Source organism: Electrona antarctica, assembly GCF_951216825.1.
Source record: "Electrona antarctica genome assembly, chromosome: 18".
NCBI lineage: Eukaryota > Metazoa > Chordata > Actinopteri > Myctophiformes > Myctophidae > Electrona > Electrona antarctica.
In genome coordinates, this window is record NC_136799.1 from 5,483,365 (window position 1) to 5,510,900 (window position 27,536).

General features: G+C 42.7%; 3 protein-coding genes across 3 annotated transcripts in view; 1 reads left to right on the top strand and 2 right to left on the bottom strand.

Moving 5' to 3' along the window:
• The window catches only part of LOC306942183 (heat shock protein beta-11-like), a 222,507-nt gene that overhangs the window by 94,717 nt on the left and 100,254 nt on the right, over positions 1-27,536 (top strand). The gene's annotated exons all lie outside the window — the stretch shown is intronic.
• Positions 3,862-10,500, bottom strand: LOC306942375 (uncharacterized protein). Its single transcript, XM_079528229.1, has 4 exons — positions 10,264-10,500; positions 9,016-9,546; positions 8,154-8,636; positions 3,862-5,283 (listed from the first exon to the last, which is right to left on the bottom strand). Exons 1-4 carry the CDS (start codon positions 10,430-10,432, stop codon positions 4,826-4,828), a joined length of 1,641 nt encoding a protein of 546 aa, XP_079384355.1. The 5' UTR covers positions 10,433-10,500; the 3' UTR covers positions 3,862-4,825.
• On the bottom strand, positions 25,740-27,026 carry LOC306942237 (lysine--tRNA ligase-like; the record flags this gene model as incomplete). The annotated part of the gene is made up of 1 exon (XM_079528018.1): positions 25,740-27,026. Exon 1 carries the CDS (start codon positions 27,009-27,011, stop codon positions 25,740-25,742), a length of 1,272 nt encoding a protein of 423 aa, XP_079384144.1. The 5' UTR covers positions 27,012-27,026.

Sequence of the window (27,536 nt, forward strand, 5' to 3'; positions counted from 1 at the left end):
TGCTGTCGCCTAGATGTCTCTCGTAGCCTATCTAAAGTATGCTACAGTACCGGCAGTACACAATACATATCAAGTACACTGTATCTCAAGTTCAAGTACATAGACTAAGATGTACTGTGCATGGGCTAATATCACAACAGGTGTGGACTTCGTTAACATTAAGGAAGTATCTAGACAGGTACATGGGTATCTTGGTGGTGTATCGAATCTTGTGGACCAGACCCATTGCAAGATGCTGTACTCTGTCGTCGACCCTAAGCCATTCCAGCCTGTCGAAGTGGGCAGGGGTGAGGTGGGTTTGGGGGGCTAGGTCAAGTAGGAGCCTGACCAGTTTGTTTTGGGAAGTCTGGAGCCTGGTTTTAAGGGCCTTTGAGGTGCTGTGGTACCAGGAGGTGCATGCATAGTCAAAGAAACCCTGTACAAGGGCTCCTGTTAAGGTCTTCAAGGTGTTTTTGTTGACCAGTGAGGAGATCCTGTAAAGGAATCTTGTTCTATGGTTGACCTTTTTGATTACGTTGGTGGCCATTTTATCACAGGAAAGATTAGCCTCCAGGATGGAACCTAGGTAGGTAATTTCATCTTTACGTGTGATAACATTGTCACCCACTCTAACCAAGAAGCCATTTGCCTTGCTGAGATTACTATTAGAGCCAAAGAGAATGGATTCAGTTTTTCCCAGGTGTAAAGATAGTTTGTTATCAGCGAGCCAGGTGCAGATTCTACCGAGTTCAGAGCTGAGGGCCTTTTCAACCTGCAGTTTGTTCCTGTCCGAGACTAGCAGTGCTGAGTCATCTGCGAACAGGAACAAGTTGCAGTCACAAGCTGAAGTCATGTCGTTAACATATATTAGGAACAGTAAAGGTCCTAGTATGCTCCCTTGTGGAACGCCACAGCTCACTGGGAGGGGGGGGGGACAGTATTCCATTCACCTCCACCATCTGTTCTCTCCCCTCCAGGTAGGATTGCATCCAGCTCACTGATGTGCTATCGAAACCAATTGCCTTTAGCTTGTTAACCAGTATGGAGTGGTTCACGGTGTCAAAAGCCTTTTGGAGGTCCAGCATGACCATGCCACAGTATTTGCCAGCATCCACCTCATGTTTGATGTGGTCGCTCAAATAGAGAAGGCATGTGTCAGTGGAGTGGGATGTTCTGAAGCCAGATTGGAACTCGTACATTCATTTATTAGTGGCAAGATACTTTTCAACCTGTTCATAGACTATTTTTTCCATCACTTTCGAGATGGAGCTAAGAATAGAAATAGGGCGGTAGTTGCCGGGGTCTAATTTACTCCCTTTCTTGTGCAAGGGGGTTACTTTGGCCAGTTTGAAATCTTGGGGGACCTGTCCCTGTTTGATGGAGAGGTTTGATGATTGGAGCTATAGAGATGGCTGAGTCTCTGAGAAATGTGGAGGGAATATTGTCATGGCCTGTGGCCTTGTGGGGTTGGAGGGCACTCAGTTTCTTAATTACCTCATCAGTTGTTACCATAACTAGTTTAAAATCGTCTTTACAAACACCTAGGTTTCTGTAGAAGGTTGTAATGTGCTCTACACCAAAGAGCCCAGAGTGGTAGGGCAGTTTGTTAACCAGAGTTGTTGATATGTTTTTCAAGCACAAACTCAATACAAAGTCTGTTAACTACAGAGGCAGCGGTGGCCGAACGGATTGCGGAGCGATCTTGATACCGGAAGGTCGCCAGTTCGAATCAGCGGTCCGAAACGTTAAAATTACCACCGATGAAGTGCCCTTGAGCAAGGCATTGAACCACTACCATGAAATGTTCTATGAGCAGGGCCTGGCTGGAAACAAGTTATTGATCTTAGCCCAGATACCCTGGGTAAATATAGTAACTTTTCTTTTGCTCTGCTTTGCTTAACTGTGAGTGGAAGACCCAATTAAGCATTACACTTGTTTACAAGAGGGTCCACTTTGTTCAATTCATCAAAACATTTAGAGACGTACAAATACACTTCTATATAGTCAAAGAACAGAACAGGAATTCATCATAGCATCAATGTACCAACCAACACGATCAGTCTTTACAACCTAAATTCTAAATAGGTTACATTTTCTGTATTTCTGCAAACTGTTAATAAATACTTCAATCAATCAATGTTTCAAAAATGCTTTATACCCTGTATATATAACAATGCAATGTGACATAGCTGTTTACAAAATGCTGTATCCCCTCCAACTGTATTTTCCCCATTTCCAACTGTCTTTATTGTATTGTGACACTTGCTTTGGCAATGTAAGCGTTTGTTTTCTCATGCCAATAAAGCTCCTTTGAATTGTATGCCTGCACGTGTGAACTCATTCCTTCAGAGAGACCCAGTATGTCTAGAGTTGTAGAGTAATATGTTACTTATTACTCCTTAGAAAAAGTAATATTACATTACTTAATACTTGGAACCAAGAGTAATATTACATATTACTTTATTTATTTATTTTTATATAGTTTTTTATTGGGGACAGTCAAGCAGTACATCTGACAGGAAAATCTTTGCACATAGTCACCCATTTCTTTCTTTTTTTAAATCACAAACATCAACAAACAACGTACACCCCCCAACGAAACAAGGACAAACAGGACAAAATAAAATAAAAATAAAAACAAAAACACAGGTCACATCATGGGTCACAGTCAAGAGCATTGTACACTTGTAAGAGAGGCATTGTCTGTTAATTCTGAAGTCTACAGTCCGCTATATTCGGGTCACACCGAGCAATCTAATCCAGGGAGGTACGATTATTGAAGTATTCTATAGGGTCTCCATGCCTTAGTGAAGCCGTCGACGGTTCCTCTGAGAGAGAATTTTATTTTTTCAAAGCTTAAGAAGTACATCACATCATTGAGCCAGATTGAGTGAGAGGGTGGATTTGGCGACTTCCAAGCTAGTAATATTCTTCTTCTAGCTAGCAGTGTTGCAAAGGCAATAATCTCCAATATTACTAACATATTACTAATATATTACTTTATATCACTTTTCAACCGGGCCCACATACAAAAGAACACAATCTGTTTAGCCATCTCCTTTTAGAACTGAATCCAATTAATTTGAATAAGAAGTTTCCAATCTGCCAAACCGTCATCAGTCTTTTTCAGCTGCATATTCCAACAATCTGAACTGCACACACTGGCTGCAGAAAGGACAGCATATTGTATACATTACATAACGGTGAGGCCTTTTGGAGGGCCATTCAAGCCTCAAGCGGAGCCTGCGGCACCACCAAGGGCAAGGTGGAGCCTGCGGAACCATTGCGGCTCGAGAATCCACCATTCCTGAATAAAGTGCCTGGTGGTGGGAGTCTGGTGCAACGCACAGGGCCTGACCTGGTGAGAGCAGGAGTGGACCTGGTGAGACGTAGGAGGGGCCCGGACAGGAGTCAACCCACAGAGCCTAGTCCTTCCACGCACCAGAATGGTACCTCCCAGTCCCGGCAGAGTAGTTCAGGAGGAACGGATTGTGTGGCCCTGGTTTTTCCCTAATGGGACTGATCGAGGGTAGCTACTGGGACGTAAGTCGGGACTTGATCACCCCCGGCTGGGTCACCTGAGTGAGGGGTATGATGTTGGGAGACCTGAAACCCCGATGACCTTGGGATACATCACTGAGGATACGTCCCAGGTGCATCCATGCGATGTATTTTTGTTTTAGTTTTGTTGGGGGCAATATTACTCAAGACAGTAATATGTTACTTATTACATATTACTCCTTACTTGGAATCAAAAGTAATATATTACATATTATATAATATTACATATTACTTTTGCGCCCCCCCACCTGCAAAAAAGGATCCTACAACACAATAATAGAAGTGAATGCAATTGTTTTGAATATTAAGAAGAGTCACCAATCAGCCAAAAAGGCTATAAAATAAAGCAGCAATCTCTCTTGACCTTTTAATTTTTTTTCAAACGGTAGCCAACAACAAAGTAAATAGGTATAATATTACTATTTTGGCAGAGTAATTAATACCTTACTTTACTCGTTACTGGGAAAAGTAATAATATTACAGTAATATATTACTAGTAACTAGTTACTGCCCAACACTGGTTCTTAGTACTGTTGCTGCTTTAAAACTAAACACACACCAAAACACAATGTAAACATAACTAACAAAGTCCCATGCGGTGTCGTAAAATGCAAATAATGGAAGGTAGGATATTTAAAATGTCTTCAGATGCTTGCACACCACATGTTTTTATTGACATATTATATTTGTCCTGGGTAGTGAAGGGTGTATTGGAGTAATGTCAGTAGCTCAGTGGGTAGAGAGGCCATCTTCTAGTAATCAGAAGGTCACTGGTTCACCTCCTGGCCTAAGTCTAAGGGCTCCATTTTCGTAATCACTAAACCCCTTATCCCTAAACTTCTTTGCCTTTTTTTTTTTTTTTTTTTACTATTTTGAAAAACATTTTTGAATAGTTCAACTAGCAAATCTACATCGACACGTTGTAGCTTGTAGAGTGGCCATTTTAACTATTTAAAAATGTTTTGCAAAATAATTAAAAAGAAATGCAAAGAAGTTTAGGGATAAGGGGTTTAGTGGGGACGAAAATGGAGCCCTAAATGTCAAATTGTCTGTGAGAAAGAAACTTAACTCCTTACTTCTCCCCCTGGGCGCTCATAAACCATCCTTATCAGTGCCACAGTATGTATGATGTCAGCTCAGGTGGCTTCCTTGAGAAACTGTTATTAACCCTTGTGTGTTTTCGATCACTAATTTCACCCAAAACCTCCATAAACTATAACACGACTAAGCATTTCTCTCACATATGAATCCCCATGTGTTTCACTTTCTTCAGATGTGGGCTTAGCTAAAGTATACAACTGACGGTCCTCTCACTTGTATGAGTACGTGTGTGCCTCTTAAGATTTCCATTTCGATTAAACGTTTTACCACAAACTGTACAACTAAATTTTCTTTCCATTGTATAAGGAGAAAATCTTCGTCCTTCCACACTGCGGGTTGAGTGTGTTTTCAGTGACCTATATTCCCTGGTCTCCTCGCACTCATCACTGTCTTCAGCGTCAGATTCAGAACAGTGTGACTGTGAAGACATGAAATGGTTGCTGGCTAGAGGCTCTGTCTCTTCATTATATTCACTTCTCACTGCTAGTATTGTCAGCGTCGACCCGTCAGCCTCCTCTGGTCTGTGAATTAGCTCTTGCTGTTCCTCATTAATCTGTGGAGGCTGTGGTTCCTCTTGGAGCAGATCGGGCCTCCTCTCCTGTTGCTCTGGTGATTTCTCCTCTTCACAGACTGGGAGGAAGTCTAGGAGGCAGAATGGGAAATAAGAGAAAGGTGATGCTTAAAGGGTCAGGAACCCTCAAGGACACTTCGACACACACACACACACACACACACACACACACACACACACACACACTGTGGCGCTCTGCGCCTTTAACACTCTCCTACGTCACGTGCCTGTGCGCGATGAGAATGAATGGATGGAACGGGAGCGCGCTTCTGAGAGTTTTGGCTGTTGACACTGACAGCTGTCAACTCGGCTGTCCGCTGGACGTGTTCGTGTTCGTGGCTTGTGAGAGACAATCAGGCGTAGTTTGTAGCCGCAGGAGTGACGGGTTAACACCACACCATCCCCGAAGTGTGTGAGGGTTGTGTCCCCGACGGAGCGTGGCTGCTCGTCCGACGCCCGGTTTCCGCTGGCGACGGGGACAACACCGTGCGGATTACCCTGGAGGGTTCGATGAGGAAACGCTAATCGTCATCAACTGTCAGTAAGGGACCGTGACAGCGCTCTGACCGTGACAGACTGACTCGTTCTTTTCTTTGTGTGGGGGAACGTTCTTAAACTGTCTGATATTGGGGCTGCATGCCGGAACATTATGGCTGCGCCGTATTGGTTCACATTTGAGTGACGTGGGAACGGAACATTGTTTGAACATTTGAACAAGTTATTATTTGATTTTGGGTTTGATTTCACTGTTCACTGAACATACAATACACTGCTCACTGGTATATGAAGTCCTCTGTCTGTGTGTGTTTCCTTCTTGAATCTGTATGGTATTTGTGTGTCTACTGTTTGTTCCAGGGGTTGATATAGGTATTTATCTATCCCTTGTACGGTGGTTGGGGGCTGTTATTATTGTACCTTATTTGTCAGACTGGGACTCTGACTGGCACCCCGACGCGAGCTCGCCCCCCAAACCGCTACAACACACACACACACACACACACACACACACACACACACACACACACACACACACACACACACACACACACACACACAGCTTTTGGCAGAGAAATGTCTGTTTCGAGACGAAGAGAACCAGTAAACCGGAGAAGCTAACAAAACTAGCAATGAAAGAACAGGGAAACCACGCCCCCTAATACAAATCTATATGAAACAAACATGAATATTAATTAGATATGCCTACGTCACGTCACAGAAATCGAATACATGATGTAGCTAAATATGTAAATGAGTGGCACCAAATATTTATTTTTCCACCCAGAAACCTGAAAATACACAGAAATAGACAGCAGAAAGCTCTGAAACCAGAAGCCTATGAGCAAGTTGTACTATATCATTCCTCCCCATCACAAAAGGACACAATTATTTTTGTTAAAATATAAGAGACATTGATTTTGGGTGAGCTGTCACTTTAATAATTATTCAGACAACAGTCTCTGTTGGAATGTATGATCGTTAATTGCCTGTATATATATATATCACTGTATGTATATTTATATGTATACCTTTATTGAGAGCACGTGACCTCATACCGGTCACGTGATCTGTATATAGGGAAGTGAAAATAAAGACACAGCTCTCTCAGCCATGGTCTAAGAAGCAAAGCCACGTCTGCTCTCTGAGTCTCTTTATTGCCCCTCCGTCATGCTTCCGGCTAGCTCTGGGTTGTTGTTGGTTTGACGCTATACGCTAGCTTTGTTCAACAGTCTCCCCTTACTGTATGTTTTGTAGTATCAGTGGTGTTGGTGGATTGGAGGTCATATTTAAGATAGAAAACACCACGGGCAGCCTTATATTGCACCCTGCATTTACACACTTAACTAACTAACTAACTAACTAACTGACTGCCCACTTTGACAGGCAAGAACAGCATCTTGCAATGGGTCTGGTCTACAAGATTCGATACAGCACCAAGATACCCAATACTTCCTTAATGTTAACGAAGTCCACACCCACAACACCAGAGGGAGATCAACAAACCATGTGCAACCCAGATTCGGCACAAACAAGGGACTAAACTATTTACGCTCATATGCCACCAAAATGTGGAATGCCCTACCAATAGTCATTAAGACATGCAAATCCCTTGACTCCTTCAAAACCACTCTCAAAGGGCACCTACGGACGGCTGCAATCCGAAACTGGCCCCCGTAAAATCTGAACCCCCCCCACCAACACACTGCTTTTCCCCCTCACTGTATAGGTTTCTTTTCCCTTTCTACATCTTTTATGATGAATTCCTGATCTGTTCTTTGGCTAAATAGAAGTGTATATGTACGTCTCTAAAACAAATTGATGAATTGAAATGTAGTGTAATTCTGCAAACTGTTAAATACTTTCCCATTGTGTCAAATCCATTTTAGGTCACAGGCAAGATTGAGTCGAAAATGGGACTCCTTCTCCCCCATTGAGATGCACGTCAAATGATGGGGATTTCTCCATAAAAAGTATCGATCATTTCAGTAGCAAGAGCTTCAAAATGTCTTCCAATTCTAGTTAAATGACGGGTATTTTCTCCATATAAATTATCGATCATTTCAGTAGCAAGTGCTTCAAAATGTCTTCTAATTCTAGTCAACCAGGCCTGCAGTAGGCTATGCTCTGGGAAAAATTATTTCAATAAACTAGAAGTACGAGGAAATGAGGGAAAAACAGTATCCAACTCAATCAAAATGCACGGTAAGACTACGGTGATTAGTATTATTATCATCCCCTGGGTGGGTCAGTCGTGTAACTCTCCCGACGTTAAGCTGCGTAAGTGTTTAACAACACAGCCATGCAAAATATCATTGACAGCGATGAGGTGATGAAAGCTTGCCATCCTTAGCAATGGTTGCTATAACTATTTGGATTGGCATTGAAAAATCGCTTTTAGGGTGGGGTAAGGGTTTAGCAAAGGGCTAATTGAAGGGCCTCTCACCTGTATGAGTCCTTGTGTGCCTCTTGAGATTTCCATTTTGGCTAAATGTTTTACCACAAACTGTACAACTAACGGTTCTTTCCATTTTCTGAGCTCTCATGGATGGAGTTAGTCGCAGTGATATCAGGTCCTGGGACAGCTTGTTTCTCAAAGAAAATCTCCGTCCTTCAACAGTGTGTGTTGTTTGTGTTTTCAGTGACTTATCTTCCCTGGTCTCGCACTCATCACTGTCTTCTGTATCAGATTCAGAACAGTTTGAAGAGATGAAATGGTTGCTGGCTAGAGGCTCCGTCTCTCTGTTATCATTATATCCACTTGTCGCTGCTAGTAATGTCTGCGTTGACCCCTCAGCCTCCTCTGGTCTGTGAATTAGCTCCCGCTGTTCCCCATTCATATGTGGAGGCTGTGGTTCCTCTTGGAGCAGATCAGGCATCCTCTCCTGTTGCACAGGTGATTTATCCTCTTCACAGACCGGGAGAAAGTCTAGGAAGCAGAATCGGAAATAAGAAAAACGGTGATTCTTTCTATTTATTCAGACAACAGTCTCCCCTTATGTTTTGTAAAACTAGTAGTGGTATCGGTGGTTTGGAGGTAATATTTAATATAGAAAACACCACAGCCTATATTGCACCCTGCATTTACACACTTGACTAATGCAGGGGTGTCATTGTTTCAAATTAATTTAGGTTGTGGGAAAGATTGGGTGAAATGGCCGCCACCTATCAAGGCCAAACCCATTGTGCACAACTACTCCCACTGCCCTTCAAGGATTTCTCTTCTGTATGAATCCCCATGTGTGTCTTCAGATGTGAGCTTCGACTAAAGCGCTTGTCACACAGTATACAACTGAAGGGCCTCTCACCTGTATGAGTCCTTGTGTGCCTCTTAAGATTTCCATTTCGGTTAAACGTTTTACCACAAACTGTACAACTAAATGTTCTTTCCCTTGTATGGGCTCTCATGGTTGGTTGGGACAGCTTGTTTCTCAAAGAAAATATTTGTCCTTCAGCAGTGTGGGTCTTGTGTGATTTCAGTGACTGATCTTCCCTGGTCTCCTCCCAGTCATCACTGTCGTCAGTGTCAGATTCAGAACAGTGTGAAGAGATGAGCTGCACATTAACAGTTGGTTGTGATGCTCCACAGTTCTCTACATCAGCTTGTGTTTTCACATGTTCATTTGAAGTGCTGGCTTGAGGCTCTGTCTCTCTGTTTTCATTATATTCACTTCTCACTGCTATTATTGTCAGCGTCGACCCCTCAGCCTCCTCTGGTCTGTGAATTAGCTCCTGCTGTTCATCCTTAATCTGTGGAGGCTGTGGTTCCTCTTGGACCAGATCGGACCTCCTCTCCTGTTGCTCTGGTGATTTCTCCTCTTCACAGACTGGGAGGAAGTCTAGGCAGAATAGGAATAGAATAGGTGATGAGCGAAAGGTGATGCTTAAAGGGTAAATATTTGCATAAAATAAATTAAATCTGTTCCTCTGTAGACACATGAGAAGACAGGATGAACGGAGAATGAATAAGTGAAAGGTGACTAAAAGTCCAATTGTACCATTATCATTCACCTGAATCACACTCTGAGTCCCTGACACACACGCATGCACACGCACGCACATGTCGCACACGCACACACACACACACACACAAGGGGGCGGAACTGATAGACAGATGGCCATGTTTCCATGATGCTCACATTGTGAAGTATTACTGTGCCATGGAATTTCTATAAAATAATACAATTCCCTGAGACATAGCACCCGGCCGTTTCAGGTGCAGGGCAGGTGGCGAAGTGAAAAGTACACCGGTAATAATGATATTAAGTACACTATATACCCATGTATCCTAACATTCATACTGTAGCCTACCAGGTATGTTCACATCAAAAAGAAATACATATACAACAGTGTACCCCCTCCAACCCATAGGCTAGCCGCTACTTTTATTTTCTTAAACTGTATTACTATATTTTGACACTTGCTTTGGGAAGCAAACGTATGATTTATCATGCCAATAAAGCTCATTCGAATTGAATTGACAGTATGCTGGTCTTCTGACTGTAAACGCATAGAAAGCAGAAATCTACTGATATTGTTTTGTCAAAGTGACAAACCTGTCAGATCAGAGGTGACTTGAGGAGTGAGGAACTCCAGCTGTCTGTGTTGCAGATCTATTTGTTGTTGGTATTGTACGATAGTTCTGACAAACACAGCTAATATGTCCTCTGCAACGGCGGTCAGTCGTTCATTGACGAACAGCCTCAACGTCTCTAAGTCACACATTGTTACTTTAGTTAAAATAATACGTCTCTTCTTGCTTATTTTACCGACAGAAGCACTGCATTTGATTTAGCTACATACGTAGGCTAAACAATGAGAAGAATAACTTCCGAGGTCTATGTTGCGCGCATGTAAATACCTTCTGGGCTCAATTTCCGTTGCAGTTTGCAGATCCGGTCTAGAGCGGATATGGAAACGTATGAATGTGTGAGTAGAAATGTCAGGATACAGTAGGCGGGCTCTAGACCGGATCTGATAACTCTCACGTAGAAGTTGTAAAGACTGATCGTGTTGGTGCATTGATGCTGGTCCGCCCCCTGCTGGACATACGTCAACACAGCTGCATTTGAACATCATACAGTATTGGTTTGTTGGTATGGAAGCTGTATTCGACTTCTTTTTCTCTTTCTTTCCAGAAAATCATTCTAAATAGGTTACATTTTCAATACTGACATGTTTAGTCTAACATGAAGAGTATATATTCACTGTTAATAGCCCATTTACATGTTTTATTGTGCGGTTTGTGCAATGACAGGAAGTACGGTTATGTGTTTTGCTGTATTCGTTTTCATAGATTTTTAGCTTCATATTTATTTTAGTGATTGTTGCAATCACCGTTACATGTTACAATGACAATATAGATCTACCTAATAGACATTACATTTATGTATGCTAGTGTCAGAAGAATACATGTCTATTGTTTCACCATCTTAGTTTTATTTACTGCTGCTGCTAACAGGTGATTTAAAATGAAACACAATGTACGCACAATGTAAGCAAAAACAACTAAATCAACAAAGTCCAATAACATAATTCACATGGTAAAAAAACCCAGATACAATGTATTTATTGACTTCATATTTGCCCTGGGTAGTGAGGGGTGTATTGGAGTAATGGTAGCTCAGTGAGTAGAGAGGCCATCTTCTAGTAATCAGAAGGTCACTGGTTCACCTCCTGGCCCAAGTGTTTAAGTGTCAAATTGTCTGTGAGAAAGAAACGTAACTCCTTACTTCTCCCCCTGAGTGCTCATCATAACCATCCTCTGCTTTGGCATCTATGATTCGTGTGCCACAGTATGTATCATGATATGTCAGCTCAGGTGGCTTCCTTGAGAAACTGTTCACCTAAAAGCTTTCTCACCTGTATGAATGCTTGTGTGTTTTCAGATCACTGATTTCACTCAAAACCTCAAACCTATAAAACTAAGGATTTCTCTCACATATGAATCTCCATGTGTTTCTTCAGATGTGGGCTTGACCTAAAGCGCTTGCCACAAAGTATACAACTTAAGGCACTATGAGTACGTATGTGCCGCTTAAGATGTGAATTTCGGTTAAACGTTTTACCACAAACTGTACAACTGAAGGGCTTCTCTCCTGTATGAGTCATTGTGTGCCTCTTAAGATCTGCCTTTCGGACAAACGTTTTAAAACAAACTGTACAACTAAATGTTCTTTCCACTGTATGGGCTCTCATGGATGGACTTTGTCGTCCTGATATCAGGTCCTGTGACAGCTTGCTTCTCAAAGAAAACCTTTGTCCTTCCACAGTGTGTGTCTGATCTTGTGACTGATCTTCCCTGGTCTCCTCCCAGTCATCACTGTCGTCAGTGTCAGATTCAGAACAGTGTGAAGAGATGAGCTGCACATCAACAGTTGGCAGTGATGCTCCAAGGCTCTCTACATCAGCTTGTGTTTTCACATGTTCATTTGAAGTGCTGGCTAGAGGCTCTGTCTCTATGTTTTCATTACATTCACTTTTCATTGCTAGTAATGTCAACATTGACCTGTCAGCCTCCTCTTGTCTGTGAATTAGCTCCTGCTGTTCATCCTTAATCTGTGGAGGCTGTGGTTCCTCTTGGAGCAGATCGGACCTCCTCTCCTGTTGCTCAGGTGATTTCTCCTCTTCACAGACTGGGAGGAAGTCTAGGAGGCGAAATGGGAAATAAGAGAATAAATATTGATTCTTAATATTTATTCAGACTCCCGGTACGAGTCGTACGACTCAGGGTCTCAACCCACTTTGGGCTTTAACAGCCGAGGAGAACAGCCGGAGGTGTGACACATATTATAATGTATGCAGTATCCTGTCAAGTAAAATGTGTTGTGAACAGATATAAGTGAAGCTTAATTTTGGTCAGAGGTGCAATGCAAATCTAAGTATTTTTATTTTGTTTTGTTGTTGTATTGTTATTTGGTGTGTTTATTGTCGTTAGTTTTTTTTTTTAAAGTCTAGTAATGTTTTTTTTTTTCTTATTTTTTAGTCTAGTAATGTTTTAAGAGTTAAAACATTACTAGACAAAAAAAAACAGCACATCACTTAAAATGTAAGTGATGTGTTTGTCCATGTTTCGTTTTGGGTTGTTTTTTTGGGGGGGGGGGGGGGGGGGATTTCTGCATATTTATCCTTGTTGCTTTGATTATCTGACCTCAGCTTTGTCCTTTGCAACTTTAGATTTTTTTTTACAGTGGGATGAATCTAGAGTTGCAATACCCTCCATTGACTCCCCACTCATCCTATTTGGTTTGTGATCTGCTTGTCTTAAACAACGTTAAACTCACAAACATTGCAGCTGTAGTCCAAGCTTGAATTATCCTCTTTCAATTTGCCGAGCTTGTTTTTAATAAAAATCCCCCGTAGACATGTTATGAGCTACTGCCTACTTTCTGTCAAGACATCCTCTGCTGGTGATTATTTTTCGCAGTTTTGAAGCACTCGTTTTTGTTAACGGGTCACGCTGCTGCCTCCTGCATTATGTGCAAATTCGAAACAGGTGGTACGCAGGGCCGTTCAGTGACATATGACGAGTGCTTCCAAACTCCAGCACTTACAAAAAGAATCACCTGCACAGAATTTCTTGACAGAAAGTAGCTCATAACATGTCTATGGGGGATTTTTATGAAAAACAAGCTTGGCAGATTGAAAGAGGATAATTCAAGCTTGGACTACAGCTGCAATGTTGGTGAGTTTAACGTTGTTTAAAACAAGCAGATCACAAACCAAATTGGATGAGTGGGGAGTCAATGGAGGGTATAGCTCGTCTCCGGACCCCCCGGGTTGAGCTCCTTTGGACCCCTAACCCGTAGGGTCCGGTATCACCGGCTTCAAGCGACATGGGATGCAATCTGATTTACCCTGATTTACCCCTGTGCTGCGCTGTGGGTGTCACGCTGACATATTCCAAAAGAAGCATATGAACGCTATAGGAGACAACGAACCTTCTGACCCCCCCCCCCCCGCGAACGGCTCAGAAGCCGTTAAGTATTTTTAATGTTTGTACGACCGTTTTGGCAGCTCTGAAATTCTCTCTTGTTGACATCCCATTGTACCGCCTCCAGCATCTCGGTTGGCTAGCTGCGCCTCCCTACGCGCCTCGTAGGCGCAGCTAGCCAACCGAGATGTCAACAAGGAGGGACCGAAGAGAGAATTTCAGAGCTGCCAAAACGGTCGTACAAACATTAAAAATACTTAACGGCTTCTGAGCCGTTCGCGGGGGGGGTCAGAAGGTTCGTTGTCTCCTATAGCGTTCATATGCTTCTTTTGGAATATGTCAGCGTGACACCCACACCGCAGCACAGGGGTAAGTCAGGGTAAATCAGATTGCATCCCATGTCGCTTGAAGTCGATGATAAGGAACCCTACGTAAAGTCATCAAAATGTAAGAAACTTTAACGGGTTCCGAAAGGAGCTATGGAGGGTATTGCAACTCTAGATTCATCCCATTGTAAAAAAAAAAACTAGAGTTGCAAATTGCGGCTATCTTTGTCCCCGTTATGAAATAAAAACTAAAAGTCATAAAAATATATATATATATATTCAGATTTCAGTCTCCCCTTATGTTTTGTAGAAGTAGTAGTGTTCACTTTGGAGGTAACATTTAAGATAGAAAACACCACAGGCAACCTTATATTGCACCTTGCATTTAAACACTTGACTAACAGGGATGCCATTGTGTCAAATTCATGTTGGGCCGCAGCAGGCCAGATTGGGCAAAATTAGACTAGATAATTTGGTTGAGTTGTCTCTTGTTTTAATTATTCTATGTTACAGTAACCGTTTGTGTTGCAATACAGCAACACAACTGCCACAAAAATGAATAAATAAACAGTTAACAATACATAAATGATGTAAATGAATGTTAGTATGCTGGTCCTATAGTTTAAACGTCCAGTCCAGACCGAGGATAAATACATCGTTATGATTCATGACAAACCTGTCAGATCAGAGGTGACTTGAGGAGTGAGGAACTCCAGCTGTCTGTGTTGCAGATCTATTTGTTGTTGGTATTGTACGATAGTTCTGACAAACACAGCTAATATGTCCTCTGCAACGGCGGTCAGTCGTTCATTGACGAACAGCCTCAACGTCTCTATGTCACACATTGTTACTTTAGTTACACTAATATTGTTTTTATGTTCTTTCACTGACAGAAGAACCCCACGAGAAGAACTTCACTGCAAAATAAACGGGGCAACAACAGGAGGGGCAACAACAATGAGAATAACTTCCGGGTCGACGAGGTTTGGTTTCTCGCATCATAGATATATATATCTATGTCTCGCATGTCCAAATAAAGACTGTTACCGTTGGTCATTTGACGCCTGTACGCCCCCTGCTGCTGGGAGACGGGTATGGCTCTCGGGTTCAAAACGAACAGCCCTTGGCTCAAGTTTGAGGCATGCTTCTGTGTTCTGTAGTCCATGACATGATCCATCATTATATACGTTTAGTTTATGCCAACAGCTGTTAATATAGCGGTATTTTATTTTAGTCTCACGAGTCATGATGTATTGCCTTTGTTCTTTATGTAGGCATGAACAATTTACAATGTTTGTGTGAACACCAACACATCAAAATGAATTTCAAGCAGCCGAGTCAAAATCAACATAAGGTGCATTTGGGATTTACTTACCGTTTTTTTAAAAAGCTGATATTTTCCATTATGCTCATTGTATGGATGTTATGCTGTTAAATGCACAAGCTCCCACACCTTTTTTATATAAATTAACTGCAAGCAGACAATGTACAAACAGTAAAATATGTCCACCCTGTCCCAAAAAATCAAACTAGACTAAAAACATTGTAATTTACATAGTGATTATAAAATGTACATTTTCAGAAAGATATTGTGTCCATTTCTCAACAATATATGTGTTAATAGGAAAAGCATTTAGATAATGAAATGATGGTAAACTATGTTTAAAAAAGTGGCACTTTCTTTTCAAAATAAAATCTAGAAACACAAATATTTGTTCAAACTTTCAATCAATAGAACTTAGGCCTTATTTGTTTATAAAAGAATCACACAAAAACCTTAGCTAACTTGTGAAAATAATTTGTTTATTTTAAAAAACAACAACAAAATGACATGGCTGACTATGAAATGACAGGGTGGATCTTAGCCATGACGGTGGAATTGTTGAACTGTAGAACAAGAACAACTAGAAAAAGTGCCCCTCGGGGCACAGGTCTCCACCAGGGCAGGTCGGGTTGTGGCCTCCTGGTGGCGCTATAATAGGCCAATGTGAAAAGGGTGCCATTTCTTCATACGCCTTTGATGGCAATTGGATGTGTTTTGCAAAAATCAACCTGTTGGTGGCGCTATAACAGGCCAATGTGAAAAGGGTGGGATATATTCCTCAGCCTAGTAAGAGAATGTGTGAAAGATTTCACGTAAATTGCATGCTGCGTTCATGATTTGAGGCTTTTGTTCAAAACGGGGCAATCTTGCAAACTGTGAAAGCCAATTATAGCCAATTAGGATGGAATATGAAATATCGGACAGATCCGACTTGAGCACATGACCATAGAGATACTGTGTAACGATTTGTGAGATTTTTGGACAGAATCTGGAGGAGTAATATCCAAAAATGTGTTTTACAAAAGTCGGCCTCCTGGTGGCGCTATAAAAGGCAGATGCGGAAAATGCAGGTCAAAGGTTTGTCCTTGGCCTCTAGGGAGTGTGCATGCAACGTCACGCAGATCGGTGCAGTTTTAGGTAAAAAATGTGAAAAGCTGCCTCATGGTGGCGCTATAACAGGCCGTTCTGGAAAATGTGGGGCAGAGGTTCATCGTTGGCATCCAGGGAGTGTGTGTGCAAAGTTTGGCATCGACCGGGTTAACGGTGCCGGAGATTAGCTGGTAACAGACGGACGGACACACACACACACACACGGACACACGGACGGAGTGCAAAACATACTCTCTCCCCATGCCTTCGGCCTGGTGGAGACAAAAAGTAGAACAAAAATAAAATATGTCATTCTGCACAGTGAAAGACATGGCCTCAAGGGGCCAGTGAGGATATTCAACGTTGAAGCTCTGGGCCCTAGTGGTAGGAGGAGGGACTACAGGCGGACCCGTGTATTCATGACCGGGAAACCCCGTGCAGCTGGGCTTTAACATGTAGGACCATCACTCCCTACGTCACCCCGGTCCGGAGGAGGTACTTCCGGCAAATTACTTTTACTTACTCTGTAAGTGAAGGTCCCCCCATGGCCTAGCGGGGGGGGACCCACTCCAAGCGGGGGGGGCCTGCGTGTAGCGTGTTTACAGTCTAAGTGCGTCTGAGACTGTCTGAATACAAAGCGACGGTCTGCGCATGCGCGACCAGACTCAATCGGGGGGGGACCCTGTGTCATTTCAATAAACAGGGCCAGGCGCCCCTGCTTCCGGGTGCTTCAAAACGCCACTGAGAAACTTCCACTGACATGAATAGCTGGGGGAGCGGAGCTTCGCACCAGTTCAGTCTCTATCCTTTTATATACTCTATGCATGGCCTTAGCTCAGAACAGTGTGGCCCTTGGGGCCCCAGACTCAGGGTTCAGTGTATACAACCAGGCATGAAGGGCAGCTAAACACCCCATTCACCCACATAGAATATGCGAAATCAACCGTCATCAGGACCATGCAATGGGCCCAGTATGGACATTTTCCACATACTCACTGTTTCAGTATGTCATTATCACCTATTGACGGGTGATAATGGTATTTTTGTGTCACTGATGTCAATGACGGCGGCGCGCCGTGTCTGGTGGCCTCGCTAGCCGAGCGAGTCGCCTTGCCGAGCGCTGCGACGGCCATCAGACCCGACTCAGCGCCGTCCGAGTTACGTCCCGATAGGCAGAGAATAGTATATATTAGTAGCCCCTAGTTTCCAGGCGCCGACAATAGAGTTGGAAATGACACGTTCAGCCAAGGGTGAGTATGCCAGTATGGCACTATTGGCCGTATTCCAACGTCCTGATAACGGTTGATTTTGTCTATTTAATACAGTGATAACGGGTGAATCCGCTGAGCTAAAGCATTAATTCCCAAACTGGGGTCTGGGGACGTTTGGAACCAAATAGACCCTAGCGGGACCAATTGTAGGCCTACAAACCAAACCAAGCGTACAAATGGAACCACATTTTGGAACCACAATTTGGTTCCATTTGTACACTCTCAGAGTTAAATTAACATTGATTTTACAACATAAATTGGGGTCTCAAAGATAGAAATGCTGTTACATGGGGGTCCGTAGACTAATGCATGCTAAACTGGGGGTCCTAGAAATTAATCGAGTTGAGAATCACTGCTAGAGTCGTAAACATCTTCTCTTATGGGGGTCCCTGGCATAGATCTTCACCTGGGGGTCCGCAGGGCTAATTAGGGTCAATTTGGGGGTCCTTGACATGAAAAAATGTGGGAACCACTGAGCTGATATCGCTACGTCATGTTGTAGTATTGTTTTGTAGTCATCAGGCAGGAACAATCAATCGGAACTTCCTTTTCCCTCAAACCGGAAGAATAACCCGGATCATAAACCCGAAAAGGAATGCTGCCCAGGCTACCACAAGTGTGATATTAAAAATCACACTTGTGTGAAGTGAGGGGCACTCTTATCATCATACATCACATTCCGTGCTCAGCCAATCAAATCATTGCCATTGTGTACACACATTGCTCAGCCAATCAAATCAGCACTATGCTATGGGGTACACACAAACACAAACGCACAAAGCTGGGCATAGGCCCAAAATAGAAGTCCGCACACTGGAACTTTGTAAAGCTCCCACCAGTCAAGGCTTTAGTGTTTCGACGCAAAGTCTTCATCAGAATGTCGTTCAACTGTAATTTCTACTACTACATCTATAATTAAAGTAAGTGCAGTAAGTGATATTGTTGTTAAAATGGAGTATGAAATAGCTGCTCTATATTCTGACAGTAATCATTGATATGCAATATGCCTATCGTGTTTATTCAGTAATAAACACAGTATAAACAACAAAACTCCCATAACATAATTCACATGGTCAAAAAACACAGATATGCGGTGTGGTAAAATGCAAATAATAGATGGTAGGCTATTTAAAATAAATGTATTCAGAATTTCAGATCACATGTATTTATTGACTTCATATGTGCCCTGGGTAGTGAGGGGTGAATTGGAGTAATAATCATCATTTTTCGACCACGGCTGAGATCATGGAATTCACAATGCCACGCCAGACTTCCTAGTTTTCTACCTCTAGTCTGCTTCGAGGCAGGATTCCAGAGAGGAAGGGAAGATATAACCTCATTATCAGCTCTGTGGCAGTGGCCAGCAAACTGTTCTTCTGGATCGGACTAGTGAAGAAACACGGGGTAGGTCGATGGGTGGTTCTTCCAAGAGAGAAATGAGAGAAACGGCTGGATGGCACTTATACCTGCCTTCTAATTGGAGTAATGGCAGTAGCTCAGTGGGTAGAGGGGCCATCTTCTAGTAATCAGAATGTCACTGGTTCACCTTCTGGCCCAAGTGTCAAATTGTCTGTGAGAAAGAAACCTAACTCCTTACTTCTTCTCCTGAGCGCTCATCATAACACAGGGGCAAATTCTTCTTAAAACTAAAATTGTCAGGGGTGAAACTGTTCAACTAAAGGCTTTCTCACCTGTATGAACCCTTGTGTTTTCAGATCACTAATTTCACTCAAACACTCTATGAACTAGAAAACTAAGGATTCCTCTCACATATGAATCTCCATGTGTTTCTTCAGATGTGGGCTTGAACTAAAGTGCTTGCCACAAAGTATACAACTTAAGGCATGAATACGTGTGTGCTTCTTAAGATTTGAATTTAGGTTAAACGATTTACCACAAACTGTACAACTGAAGGGCTTCTCTCCCGTATGAGTGATTGTGTGCCTCTTAAGATCTGCCTTTCGGGCAAACGTTTTACCACAAACTGTACAACTAAATGTTCTTTCCACTGTATGGGCTCTCATGGATGGACTTTGTCGTCCTGATATCAGGTCCTGTGACAGCTTGCTTCTCAAAGAAAATCTTTGTCCTTCCACAGTGTGTGTCTGATCTTGTGACTGATCTTCCCTGGTCTCCTCCCAGTCATCACTGTCGTCAGTGTCAGATTCAGAACAGTGTGAAGAGATGAGCTGCACATCAACAGTTTGTTGTGAGGCTCCACAGTTCTCTATATCAGCTTGTGTTTCCGCGTGTTCATTTGAAGTGCTGGCTAGAGGCTCTGTCTCTCTGATTTCATTATTACATTCACTTTTAACTGCTATTGTTGTCAGCATCGACCCGTTAGCCTCCTCTGGTCTCTGAATTAGCTCCTGCTGTTCATCCTTAATCTGTGGAGGCTGTGGTTCCTCTTGGAGCAGACCGGGCCTCCTCTCCTGTTGCTCAGGAGATTTCTCCTCTTCACAGAATGTGCGGAAGTCTAGGAGGCAAAATGGGAAATTAGAGAAACATTGATTCTTAAGATTTATTCAGACTCCTACTACTCAGGGTCTCAACCCACTTTGGGCTTAAATAGCCGAGGAGAACAGCCAGTAGGTGTGACACATAATATAATGTACATGCAGTATCCACGATCCTGTCACGTAAAGTAAGTAAGTAAAGTTTATTTATAGAGCACCTTTCACAGACAATTACAGTCACAAAGTGCTTTAATAACAATAAAATTAAAACAAGTCAATGGTCAATAAAACAAGTCAAGAAGTTAGAACTAAATCACTAATGAAGTAAGACAAAATGGAGTTAAAGGACCACTTCACCACTTTTCAACTTATCTTCATATACTCACTTCTTATCCTCACTAATAATCATGATAAAATGGCACGATTTTTTTCTACTCAGCCTGTGTCTCATAGGAGGGCTGTGGGCAGTTTAGAAACCGCCCTCCAGTGACATCATCATTAGGCAGATTTATTTTTAAACAAAAATGTTTAGATTTTCATTATCGTGAGAACGATGGCTTCCATTTTCGCATTGCAGCTTTTCAGGACTAGAAAGCCTGCAGTTTCTATTAGCTTGTATTCCCCATCGATGATGTCACTGGAAGACGGTTTCTGAACTTTCCACAGCCCTCCTATGAGACACAGACTGAGTAGGAAAAAATTGCGCCATTTTATCATGATTATTAGTGAGGACCTATTATATGAAGATAGGTTGAAAAGTGGTCCTTTAAAATAAAACAATCAACATTTAACCAGGCCGGCTATGGAAAGGCCTGTTTAAAAAGGTCTTTCAACAGTCCTTTAAAAATGTCCACAGAATCCACAGTTCTTAGGTGGAGGGGGAGCTCATTCCATAGCCTAGGGGCAAAACCTGCAAAGGCTCGATCACCTTTAGTTACTAGTTTTGTCTGAGGAACAACCAGCAAAGCCTGGGATGTGGATCTCAGTGACCTTCTGGGCACATACGGTTGGAGCAGGTCAGAGAGGTAAGGAGGTGCCTGGCGATGGAGGGCTCGGTGTGTAATGTAAAGTGTGTTAGGAAGAGATATAAGTGAAGCTTGATTTTGGTCAGAGGTGTAATGCAAATCTATGTATTTTTAGTTTGTTTTGTTGTTGTACTGTTATTTGGTGTTTATTTTCGTTTTTTCTTTCTTTTTTAATTTTAGTTTAGTAATGTCTAGAATTGTTATCTGACCTCAGCTTTGTCCCCGTTATAAATATAAATCATAATAAAAAAATATATATATATTCAGATGACAGTCTCCCCTTATGTTTTGTAGTAGTAGTATAGTGGTATTCACTGTTTGGAGGTAATATTTAAGATGGAAAACACCACAGGCTTGCACGTTGCACCCTGAATTTACACACTTTTGTGTCAAATTAATTTTAGGCCACAGCAGGCCAGATGGGGCAAAATGAGTCTGTGTGTGATAATTTGGTTGAGTTGTCTCTTGTTTTAATTGTTGTATGTTACAGTACAGTTTGTGCTGCAACACAACTGCCACAAAAATAAATAAATAAACAGTTCAAACAATAAATGAATAATGTAAAATTGTAAATGACTGTTAGTATGCTGGTCCTATATTTTAAACGTCCAGTCCAGACCGAGGGTAAATACATCGTTATGATTCATGACAAACCTGTCAGATCAGAGGTGACTTGAGGAGTGAGGAACTCCAGCTGTCTGTGTTGCAGATCTATTTGTTGTTGGTATTGGACGATAGTTCTGACAAACACAGCTAATATGTCCTCTGCAACGGCGGTCAGTCGTTCATTGACGAACAGCCTCAACGTCTCTATGTCACACATTGTGACTTTAGTTAAAATAATATTGTTATTATGTTCTTTTACTGACAGAAGAACCCCACGAGAAGAACTTCACTGCAAAATAAACGGGGCAACAACATAAACAATGAAAATGAAAATGATAACTTCCGGGTCGACGAGGTTTGGTTTCTCGCATGTCAAATAAAGACTGATCCTGTTGGTCATTTGATGCTTTACGCCCCCTGCTGCTGGGAGATATGGCTCTTGGGTTCAAATAGAACATCTTCACAGACAGCCGTCACAGTCCTCAAGTTTAGTTTGAGGCATGCTTGTGTTCTGTAGTCCATCATCATTATATACGTTTAGTTTATGCCAAGGCAACACCTGTTAATATAGCGGTCGTTTATTTTAGTCTCATAATTTATTGCCTTTGTTCTTTATGTAGGCATGCAGTGTGTGTGAACAACAACACATATCAAAATGCTGAGTCAAAATCAATATAAGTGTGGATTTGGGACTTTTACCCTTTTTGTTAAAGCTGAGATTTTCCATTTAACTTTATGCTCATTGTATTAAGTGGATGTTATGCTGTTAGAAATGCATGTTAGTCAAGCTCCCACACTTCTGCAAGCAGACCACAAGTCCACACCCACAACACCAGAGGGAGTGCAACGAACCATGTACAACCCAGATTCGGCACAAACAAGGGACTAAATTATTTTCGCTCCTATGCCACCAAAATGTGGTGTGTCATTAAGACATGCGAATCCCTTGACTCCTTCAAAACCGCTCTCAAAGGGCACCTACGGACGGCTGCAATTCGAAACTGGCCCCTGTAAAATCGGAATCCCTCAAACACGGACGCAAGGACAACAAAAGAGACGGTCGCGGCCACACAGCCAACTCAAGGTATGGCCACTGAGCCGACTTGGGGACCCAACGTAAGGACAACACAAGAGACGGTCACGGCCACACAGCCAACTCAAGGTACGGCCACTGAGCCGACTTGGGGACCCAACACAAGGACAACACAAGAGATGGTCACGGCCACACAGCCAACTCAAGGTACGGCCACGGAGCCGACTTGGGGACCCAACACAGCTCCTCCAAGAAAAACAAACAAATGAACGGAGCTGAACGTGAATCCCCCCCACCGCCCACCCCTTTTTTTCCCTCACTGTATATGTGTCTTTTCCCTTTTTACCTCCTTTATGATGAATTCCTGTTCTGTCCTTTGTCTATATAGAAGTGTCTATTTGTACGTCTCTAAATGTTTTTGATGAATTGAACATTGTGGACCCTATTGGAAACAAGTGTAATGCTTAATTAGGTCGTCCACTCACAGTTAACAGCCTTTGTATTGAGTTTGTGCTTGAAATGTACTGTAATTCTGCAAACTGTTAATACATTTTTCAATCAATCAATCAAAAGACAATGTACAAACAGTAAAGTATGTCCACCCTGTTGGGGACAAATTCAAACTAGACTAAATCGAAACAAATCAATCCACAAATAAAGGCAGACCAAGAAAGGCCTGAAAGTCTCCCCGGCCTGGTGTGTGTGTGTGTGTGTGTGTGTGTGTGTGTGTGTGTGTGTGTGTGTGTGTGTGTGTGTGTGTGTGTGGGCCTATCAATGACAGTTATCATTGATAGGCCTATGCAATAGGCTATGCCTATAGTGTTTATTCAGTAATAAACACAGTATAAACAACAACAAAAAACACAGATATGCAGGTGTGGTAAAATGCAAATAATAGATGGTAGGCTATTTAAAATAAATGTATTGAGATGTCTGCACACCACATTGGAGTAATGATCATCATCATTTTTTGACCGCAGTCAAGATCATGGAATTCACAATGCCACGCGGGACTTCCCGGGCCTTCATTGCCATCCCCAGTTCCTGCTTACTGATGCATGTGTTCCTAGCGATGACATCAGGGAACGACAGTTTTCTACCTCTAGTCTGCTTTGAGGAAGGATTCCAGAGAGGAAGGGAAGATATAACCTCATTATCAGCTCTGTAGCAGTGGCTGACAAACTGTGTTCTTCTGGATCGGACTAGTGAAGAAACACGGGGAAGGTTGCCGTATATTAGAGAAGTCGATGGGTGGTTCTTCCAAGAGAAAAAATTGAGAAACGGCTGGATGACACTTACACCTGCCTTCTAATTGGAGTAATGGCAGTAGCTCAGTAGGTAGAGAGGCCATCTTCTAGTAATCAGAAGGTCACTGGTTCACCTCCTGGCCCAAGTTGAAGTGTCAAATTGTCTGTGAGAAAAACTCCTTATAGGCCTACTTCTCCCCCTGAGCGCTGATCATAATCATCCTCTGCTTTGGCATCTATGATTCGTGTGCCACAGTATGTATCATGATATGTCAGCTCAGGTGGCTTCCTTGATAAACTGTTCACCTAAAAGCTTTCTCACATGAACCCTTGTGTGTTTTCAGATCACTAATTTGATTCATTCAAACACTATAAACTATAAAACTAAGGATTTCTCTCACATATTCGGCATTATTACCAGCTTCCTCCCAGTGCCGGATTTATAGGACTTGAGGCCCCTGGGCTAGAGCAATTATTTTGGCCCCCCGGGCAAATCACCCTAATAAAACTAAATATACAATAACTAAACAAAAACCTCACTTGAATTTGATTGCAGTACTTTAAAGGTATATTCAGTGATTTCACTTAATTCAAATATCACTTATTTTTTCTTATTTTTTGGATAATCCTCCCTACTATAAAGTGTGCTGACCATATAAGGAGTTCCTCCCTGTCCCCAGTGAGCCCCTGGGGTCAAAAAACCCTAGTTTCGGTTTGGGCTTTGGGTGGCAAAGCCTTCATCCAATCAGGATGAGAGGGGCCTTCTTCCAATCATGATCGAGTGGGGCGGGCATTGGTGCACGTGCTGTTGGATCCGTCTGATAAGCTTTATTACTGATATCAAACCGGATTGCTGATTTCTATTTTTTTATTATTATTTTGGCTTGGCCTTTCCTTCTTTAGCGATCCTATACCGGGTCAGTGTACCGGGTCGGTGAGGTCAGTGATCTTCATAAATGGAGATCCACGTGATGATAGTCAGCTTACCCATGTGTTGTGTTGTACCTACTTGGTTCATTTGCAAGTGTGACTCTCGGCGTCACGGCAACCACACTGGTTATCATGAGACTGACACAATATGTCCATATGTGGACATTCCCATGGGCTTAATATTGATGACATCAGGGATCTCCATATATGGGCATAAAAGGGATTGTATTAGTGTGGGTGGCCTAACATGGCATCGTCTGGGAATGCCCATATATGGACATTTTTTTTAAATTGACGTTTTCTGGCCAGGTAGGGGGTACATTTTGTGCTAATCTGTAAGGCCAGGCGGGGCCTCGGGCCATTTCATTCGGAGCGCCAGCTGTTTGTTTGCTTATAATTCATGAGTTTCAAATGGAGTCCTACACCTGCCATGTTGTGGATAAACACAGGTGTTTCAATTTGTCGTATAGATTGGCATAAAACTAATGTTCTAGAATCTAAGCCAATCTGATTCTGTCAACAAATATTGTAATATTACAAGTAAGACGTGCAAATGCAGCTGTTGTGTTCTGACACACACACACACACACACACACACACACACACACACACACACACACACACACACACACACACAGGTTTTTTTTTAAGTTTTATTCTTTTTACGTGTTTTTTTCCTTTTTTTGTAATCTTATTTTTAAGTTTTTTTTCTTTTTCTTTTTTCTTTTTTACGTTTTTTGAGCTCAGAGGTCCTGTCATTTAGACAGAGGTGTCCTCTACAGGTGCTGCTGCCTAGTTGTCGTCAGGCTTCATGGTTGGAAAGGACAGCACCTCCTTGATGTTGTTAGAGTCTGTGAGGAACATGGTGAGACGATCAATGCCCATACCCCAACCAGCAGTTGGTGGCAGACCATACTCTAGAGCTGTGCAGAAGGTTTCATCGATGAACATAGCCTCATCATCACCCTCAGCTTTGGCCTTGGCCTGCTGCTCAAAGAGCTCTCTCTGCTTGATAGGATCGTTCAACTCCGTGTAGGCATTGCAAAGCTCCTTCTTCATCACAAAGAGCTCAAAACGCTCAGTCAGGCCTTTAACACTTCTGTGTCCTTTTGCAAGAGGGCTCATGATTTGAGGATGGTCACAGATAAAGGTGGGGTTGATGCATGTGACTTCAAGGAATTCTCCCACCAACTTGTCAAGAAGGCGGGCCGTGGTTCTGGGGGAAGGACATTCCACTCCCTTTTGGGAACACAACTCATCAAAGAACTTACGAGTCTCGTCACTGTCATAGGTTTCAGGAGGAGGGAACGTAACGTCCATTACCTTTGCGAGGTCATGTGTCATGCTCACTCTTCTGAATGGTGGAGTGAAGTCAATCTCACATGCCTTTCCCTCTGGGCCATCGGGATGATACGTTATCTTGTACCCACCAGTGATGTGCTTCACCATCCCCGACAGAAGTTCCTCTGTGATGTCCATCAAGTCGTTGTAATCTGCATAGGCCATGTAGAATTCACAAGTGGTGAACTCTGGATTATGAGTAAAATCAATACCCTCATTTCTGAATTGACGACCAATCTCGTACACTCTGTCTAAACCACCGACCACAAGCATCTTGTGGTAGAGCTCAGGTGCAATCCTCATGTAGAGCTTCAGGTCCAGCTCATTGTGATGAGTAACAAAAGGACGAGCCACGGCTCCACCGGGAATTTGGCTCATCATTGGCGTCTCGACCTCCAGAAATCCCTGCTGGTCCAGGAAGCTGCGCAGGTAGGTGATGATCCTACAACGCGTCACAAAGTTCTGCCTCACATTTTTGTTGATAATCAGATCCAGGTAGCGCTGACGGAATCTGGTCTCCATGATTGTTAGCCCATTGTGATAACCTATAGGTAACTGGTGCAGACAGGGTGAAAGTAGAGTCATCTCTATTGGAATGATGCTCAGCGTTCCTTTCTTTGTCTTCCCTGGATTACCACGGACACCGGCGATATCGCCTATTCGCAGCGTGTCGTTGATGGCCTCAAATTGCTCCTCAGACGTGTAGAACTTTGACCTGGCCATGACCTGCACCTCGACACCTTCCCCTCTCAAGATGTAAAATAGCAATTCAGCGCAAGTTGTCCTCTTATAATAGATGCGACCAGAGACACTAAGAACAACATCCGTCAGATGGTCTTCGGGCTGAAGATAGCTGTATTTCTCAATGAATTCTGTGAGTGACATATCCACGTGATATTTATGTGGGTAAGGGTCCACGCCCTTGCCCCTCAGAGTTTGGATTTCCTGGGTACGGTGCTTGAAGTGCTGATTTTGAGCCATCTTGTTGCTGAAAAAATTGATTTGAAAGCCCTTCTGATTCTTATTTTATACGATTTACTGGATGCGTGTCATGATGACAATGCGAGCCAAACTGGGTACGTATTACCATGACGATGCCAGGCGGGTCTACCCATATATGAGGTTTCTATATTAGCCTGATGTCAGCCTGATACTGCTTATTGCTTGGCTGGATGCTCGTAATTGCGTTGATGTCATGATGAGTCACAGAGTTTTACATTAGCATGATGTCAGCACTAGATGTCTCTG

Bases quoted from the DNA above. Each gene is read 5' to 3' on its own strand.
- LOC306942375 (XM_079528229.1), bottom strand. From the start codon at position 10,432: ATGTGTGACTTAGAGACGTTGAGGCTGTTCGTCAATGAACGACTGACC. The intron at 8,637-9,015 runs GTGAGAGGCCCT...TCTGCTTCCTAG, and splicing joins GCACACAAGGACTCATACAG to ACTTTCTCCCGGTCTGTGAA. The intron at 5,284-8,153 runs GTGAGAGGCCCT...TCTGCCTCCTAG, and splicing joins GCACACAAGGACTCATACAG to ACTTCCTCCCAGTCTGTGAA.